Source organism: Eucyclogobius newberryi, unplaced genomic scaffold, assembly GCF_026437365.1.
Source record: "Eucyclogobius newberryi isolate DKJ021-1_F unplaced genomic scaffold, fEucNew1.0.hap1 SCAF_16, whole genome shotgun sequence".
NCBI lineage: Eukaryota > Metazoa > Chordata > Actinopteri > Gobiiformes > Gobiidae > Eucyclogobius > Eucyclogobius newberryi.
The window spans coordinates 19,272,288-19,279,656 of NW_027315790.1; the positions used below are offsets into that span (position 1 = coordinate 19,272,288).

General features: G+C 40.8%; 1 protein-coding gene across 1 annotated transcript; it reads left to right on the plus strand.

Annotated features, from left to right (window-relative positions):
• Positions 1-2,128, plus strand: tnfa (tumor necrosis factor a (TNF superfamily, member 2)). Its single transcript, XM_072447818.1, has 4 exons — positions 1-201; positions 293-323; positions 637-690; positions 1,151-2,128. Exons 1-4 carry the CDS (start codon positions 40-42, stop codon positions 1,612-1,614), a joined length of 711 nt encoding a protein of 236 aa, XP_072303919.1. The 5' UTR covers positions 1-39; the 3' UTR covers positions 1,615-2,128.
• Positions 2,129-7,369: the final 5,241 nt, after the last annotated feature.

The following is a 7,369-nucleotide window of genomic DNA, read 5'->3' on the forward strand; positions in this document are numbered from 1 at the left end:
CTTATCCAGTCAAAAAACAAACGCGACAGACAAGAAAGGATGTCTACAGATATGAAGGAGTACAAGGTCCAGATGGAGGAGAGGGAGATAAGAGAAGAGAAGTTCATTCCGTGCACCAAGACCAATCTGGCTCTGATGGTTTGCACTTTGTTACTTCTGGGATGTGCAGCGACTGTTCTGCTCATGAAGCCAGGGAATCAGGTGAGAAACTGCCATCGATCATTTGAAATATGAATGATTATGCCAAAGTAATGCAAGTTAATTAAAGTATATTTTTGTCTTGTCCATTTAGAGTCAACAACAGCAAGACGGACATTTTGAAGGTAAGAGAATACAAATATATACATGATAGTCAGTGTTCTCATACTCTGCATTTACCTGGATACCATAGAATCTATAAGAAGATGTACATGCTGCAATATTTGAATAAAAACAGTTGCTACAACACATTTGAACTTGATTTAGATGTTTTATCACAGTTGTTTGAGGGTTTGTCAAGCTTTCAAACAGTATTACATTGTATAAAAACAACGTAGACGCAAAAAAATGAATGTGGTTTTGATGTTTGATAATGTCCGGTATCATTCAGTCATTTAAACAAATAAATCATCTTGGCTTCTTGTTTTTTTTTTCCAGAGCTGAGACACTCTCTGAGGCAAACCGATGTCAGAGCAGCCATTCATCTCGATGGTAAATGTGCACTCTACAGTCTTTTATCACCAACAGGAATAGAAGTACAAACAGACTACTGTACCATACATTCACAGCTAATACTTTTAGGCATTTTAGAAGTAACCAGAAATTTACAGCACTGACAAGACTTCTGTGCTTTTGTGCGGCCGCAGTGTCAGTGTGACTTCAGATCTGAAAACTGCAAAATTTGCTGCATGTCCTCCCTTCTCTCATCCCCATGTCATGCTAAGCTGTCCAGTCTAATAAAGCATACCGGCCCAAAAAGCTCACGACACTGGAGCATAAAACATGTCCAGATGACTCCCACTGAATGATTACAATGACTACTTCATGTCTACTGCGCCGTACTTATACTTAAGCCCTTTGTTAGCCCAGTGCAGGAAAACAATGTTAGATATGTTACAAATGCTCAAGCAAAGACGACATTCAAACTGAGCGTCCTTGTGCTGTTGTGCAGGTAAATACCAGGAGACGTCTAAAACAGTGCAGTGGCAGCTGGACACGGACCAGTCGTACGCTGCTGGTGGTCTGACGCTGGTGAAAAATGAGATCGTGGTCCCTCACAGCGGGCCCTACTTCGTGTACAGCCAGGCGTCGTACCGGGTGAACTGCAACAGTGACCCTGAGGAGCAGCAGGAGTACAGCCTGGTGCACCTCAGTCACGTGGTGGAGCGCTGGACCGACTCGATGAGCTCAGGGGAGGAGCAGGAGACCGAGTACAGGCCCATCCTGCACGCGGTCCGGACGGCCTGCGAGAGGCACCCGCAGCGGGGCCACTGGTTCTCCGGGGTCTATGTGGGAGCCATGTTCAACCTGAAGACCGGAGACCGCCTCCGCACCAGCCTGACCAAAGACCCACAGCTGCTGTCCCAGCTCGAGGACGGCCACGGGGAGACCTTCTTTGGGGTCTTTGCTCTGTGAGCTCAGCCTGAGGCTCACGCTCAGACTCTTATAAAGTCTATGGTCGAAGTCCAGGCTGGTACCTTGGACTAGAGATGGACCCAGGACCATGCTCAGACCAGGCCTGGACTGAGGAAAAGGTCCAAGTTCTGCCGTTACCTGCTGCACTCACTACAGACAGGAGCTCAGGGACAAACGAGACGTTTACAATTGTATTTATTTAGATATTTATTTATGTGTATATTTTTGTATTTATTTATTTCTATTTAATGCAAATGTTCCTATTTAAAAGCTGTTGATTTGATATGATTTTATTTATTAAAACGATGTACTACACCTGTGACAGTGGTGGAAGAAGTATTCACTCTTGTTACTTAAGTACAGATACAGGAGTAAAAAAATACTCACAAATAATACCATACTTTTATATGGTACTTACAAAAGTAAGTACCATATAAAAGAGTATTGAAGTACCTGTTTCAATATAGCCTACTTTTAGAGTAAAAAAGTACTATTTCGCACAGATTTTGAGTCAAATGTACCGTATTGAACTGGGTCATCAGTTGTGAATAAATTATTGTCTCAAATTTTCTAGTCATTTTGATTTATTTTTGTTTGCTAAAAGTCGGGACGTGAACTCAAAACCTTCAGATCGGATGTCACCATGAATGCACTAAAAATAACCTAAATACACGTTGAGTACTTTGACTGTTCAGTCAAGTTCAAACATGTAGTACAGATATCTGCCCCTGTAAGAGTAAGACTAATCATTAGGGCCGTTGGCCAATAAAATGTTGTTCAGTTTTGTCATTCATCCTCTGACCTACGCACTTCCTGGGTCTGGGTGTTGCTCCACGTTCCTCCGCTCTCCAGTGCCGTGGCCCGTCACCTGGTACCGCTTTGTTAACGCTCCGATGTGATCTCTGCTGACTCGGGATTGTTGTGGTCTCGCTGTCATGGCCCCACAATGCGTTGTCCCGGGCAGCTAACGTGATGTAACGTGATGTAACGTGATGTAACGTGATGTAACGCGATGTAACCTAAACTCTCTGGAGCGGCGGTCTGCGCCGGAGCCGTTGCCTTGCCCTGCCCTCTGTTGATATGGATGTCTGTGCCTTGTGTTGTCCAGATCCACTGGACTCTTAAAAGACTATACATCCACGCATAAAGAACTGATACGAACTGTGTTGTTACCTAAGCCTGTGTTGGCAAAGTATTTATTAAATTAATAGCCTGTTAAATAAATTACATGTGAAACTGGAATCTGCCTCTGTATAATCAAGAACGAATCTGTGTCCTTTTAGTTAGTTTTCCGGGTGTAAGCCCGGTGGCGTTGTTGGTTTTATTTTCTTTATTTTTATTTAATGTAAATTAGTTTAAAACATTTATAGTACCACCCGAATGCCACACACTGTAAAGTAAAACTGTACTTAAGTACAGTACTTTGTTACTTTCCACCACTGACCTCTGAAGCTGTAATGAGACCTTTGGCCATCAGAGTTACTTTTACAGACCAGTCACACTGAAACTCTAAATATAGACACAAATCTATTCAAAGTCTAATCTCCCACAGTCCTCTCTGTGGGCCGCAGCCTGCGCCACCTCAGAAGCTGGTGTGGGATGTTTGATTGGGACTTTTATTTGGTTAGACACTACTTCCCATTTTCTTCAATGGAAATTCAAAGCTTCCTTTTTGTTAGACTGAATGCAAAAGTTGTCAACAGTTTGTGGCCTGTCCCTGATCTAAAAATAGGCCTTATTGAAAGTAAAGGTGCAGTCCCTCAGCCGGTGATACCATTGCGTGGGCGGGGCGGGGGTGTGCTCATGGGGCCCGGGGACTTCCCTGCTCTGTGGACAAAATGAGGATGCAGGGCACTTTCAGATACACGTTTCATTTTCAGGACATTTAGCAAACTGTTTGATACCAAAGGCTGTGGAAATCCTTTTATGGACGTACACATATTTGTGACATAGTCAGTCATCTTGCCTCACACCCAGAAGATCTGTGGTTTGCAGAGGTGGGAGTAAACTATGTGCCAGTCACAAGCAAGTCACAAGCCTCAAGTCATCATGTGTGCAAGTGTTGCCTAATCTTCCCACAGTCTTTATGTTCAGGGCCACACAGAGCATAAAACATGTAAAAGCAAATAAACAAGACAAATCCATCACATCCATTTACATTGGAGTAGTAGACCTTTATGTTTTGATCCTGACACCAATGAAATATAGCCAATTTGTAAATAATACACTTCAAATAATCAATATGCTAACGCTAACTAATTATTTAATTCGAATGTGATTTTGTTCAAAGTCTGCTTTCTGTTTTAGTTCATTTTACGTCGTTAACAAGGTATTATCATGTATTAAATTGAAAAAACGCCCCTGGACGTCTGTCTGCAGTCACAGGAGTGTGGTCTAACGTCTAACGCCCTGATTATGTTTCTAAAGAACTATAATGCTGTAAATGCTGTAAATGCGTTGTGTTTACATGGGCCGTGTGCTCTTGTACTTTCAGTTTCACAATCGCAACGCTTCAAATCACTTCAGAACAGGATCTAACCACAGATATCTAACTGTGTGGCGTTTGCATGTTCTCTCTGTGTCTGGGTGGGGTTCTATACTGTAGCTATGGTATGTTCTGTAATTAATCCCACATTCACCAGTAAAGACCCTCAGGACGCTGCGACTGCTGGAAACAACTGCATTTGTGTTTAAACGAGTCTAGTAAAAATACCAAACTCACACCGCCCTCGGGTGGTGACAGTAAGAACTATTATTCAACTTGATTTTGAGAACAAATAGTCAATATTTAACTTCCAGCTCCATTTTCTAACATGAATTAATGTATTTAGGAATTTTGATTAAACTAAACTTTGCCCGCTATATTTTAAAAACATAAAACAACAAAACAAAAAGAATAGAATAGAGGATTTGTTATTTATTTTACGTATCGTGTTGTTTATGAGGGTCTTATAACCAGAAAGTTTGTGGTCCAAACCATTTTTTTTTCTTATTATTTTCTGACCCTCGACACTTCCCCCAGTTCAATTCCAAATTAATGATGCACTTTAACCAGCAGATGGCGCTGTCATCCACAGACAAAACCTCAAAGCCATCTGAAATCATAACAACCAGGTTTATTCATAACTGTTGCATTTCATATCTTCAGTCTGGGATATGTCCGCATATAGAAATATAATTTAATACAGTTCCACATGAAATACACACTCAAACGCCCGGATATGTACAAGTCATGTTTCATAGTTACCGTTTACAAACTCTACGCCATATTTGGACACACATACACATATTTACAGGTTTGACATGATGCACAAAGTTCTCACGCTTGTTTTGTCCAATCACGGCTCAGAGCGACGAGGATTAGCCAATCACGTGCTACCACAGAGAGGACGGCTAACTCCACACCGGCTAAAGTCCCACAGTGAAGTCCAGAGCCAAGGATGAGCACGACACAGCAGCAGAGAGGAGGAACTTGGTCGCCATGGAAACAGAGATGAAACGTTGTAAAACTGGGTTGACATAGAATCCGTTTTATGTCATATATCCATAAGAATATAAGAGGCAGGTTATAGTTGAGATGGAGGGCAGGCCGAAGTTTATGACTCTAGTAATGGATGTTTTGTTGAGGTTTGTGGTTAATATCGCTGTAATATTGAAACAAGGCACTGAGTTCATTAAGAAAAAACAAAAATGCCCCTTTTCTTGCCTCATTTATGTTCATGAAGTCTTTGTTTGCTCAAATTAGCTTTAACAATAAAATGAAAGCTGAAAGTAGTTTTTCGTTGTGTGCAAGGCTTAACTAGGTGGCTTGCTAACAACAGGGGGAGATAAAGGACACTTCAATTAGCACATTTCTGTAAGACATGGACTCAGAAATATCATGTTTAAGGTATTTAGTTTGACTGTGTGTGATCCCTACGCCTGTGTGTTCCTGTTTATCGTTTTTTTAAATTGTTGTTTGGTTTATTTTTTTATTTTTGAGATGTAAGGTACAAACTGAACATTTAGTTATTAGAGTTATTAGACTGTTGCAGCTCTTTCACATTTTAAATGTGTTTGTAGCTCGCCACTGACATTGGCAAGCCCGCTTACAGTAAGGATGTACGTTTTACAATGACATAAATACAGTATATTTGAGTCTATTTTGTGAGTGTCAAAGGTGGGGATTTAAGTAAGGAGAAATTATTTGAGCAGTTTTATAAGTATGTTTATGACCTTGTAGGGCTGTGTATTTCATCAAAATTGTGATTTCAATTATCATTCAATTCAATTACACATAAGTTGTAATGGAAAAGACAATGAATGAATACGTAGCCTGCCCTCCATCTGTTCGCCATGACATCAGATTCTAAACAACACTGAGAGGGAAGTTCACTTTTGTGGTTTTACTGATGCATCATTTGTACCTTGTTGTGAAACATGATAATGACAACAATATTGACATTTTCAAAAGTTGGAAAATTGGCAACAATGAGGAGTTTCCTGAACTTTAAACTAGAAGAAATACTGACCTCTTGAAATTGTTCTTTCCTCTCATATTATAAATAATGATGAATTACTCTGTCTACTTTTGGACACCTTCACCTTGGCATTTGATCTTTTACAACTTAAAATAATGGACATCTATGAAAAAAACAACAATAGTCAAACAAATTGTAGTCATTGGATTTGTAAACGAAAAAAAGGACATGTTTGCCAGCAGAGGGCACAATTTCATCACCTCTGCAGTTGAAATGAGGCCAAAGACAATGAGCTGCTCAATTCATAGCAGCAAAAATACCTTAATTTTTTAATTGAATTCAGAATATTGATTTGAGTTATTTCGATGAACTAGAGTCAATTCTACTTGCCTGGAAAATTCAGAACGACATCTCTCTGTATTTGTACACGGATCGATATCAGTCTGGTTGCGCATAATCTCCCAGAGTTCAGATGGCCGTGATTGACAAGTGGATTGGCCAATCAGGGACTGTATCAAAATAAACATGGCTGCTTGCGAGGAAAAAGGAAACAAAAATCTACTCCAATATCAAGTCATTCTGAATGAAGTTACAAAACAAATACATTCAAATGCTATGAAACTGTAAATATTCTCCACTTAAAGCCGTATTGTGCGACATTTCAGCCAATTAACAGCCAAACTAGGCAACACATTCTGAATTCCACTCGTGTATCTAAACTAGACTTTCCTTCTTGCAGTGTGAACAAGCGTGCAAATCTCTGCTCAATCCCACAAAGCCCAAATCAAATGACACACGTCGCTCTTCAAATTTTCTCTTAATTCAAAAACGCAGAGTATTCTTATAGTCCAGGCACTCCTTTAGTCCTTCCAGTGCCTTTAGGGTCTCCTTAAACAGAGACTGATAGAGGATAGAAAAACCACCATAGAAACACACAGGAGCTAACATGACAAAGATAAGTCTATTGGACACGACCACTCACTTTGTCAAGACATCATCACAGAGGCGGCCCTGGTCTGCAAGAGTTTGAGGCTACAGTTATAGTCAGGTAAATGCTTCACTTCCACACGAGAAACCGGCGAGCCAACCAGGAAGTCTGAAACGGCGCTTTGGGTCCAGGATAAGAAAGATTCACAGTTTATGGAATCATGTCCGTATTCTTTTTATTGACGTCCTTCCAGTCATAACTGTTGCGACTGGAGTGGGTTAAACATCACCAAAGACACGATGACAGAATGGGCTTGGGCGGGAAGGGAGACAGCAACCCTTTGGTAGATAGGCAAATGCTTAACCCA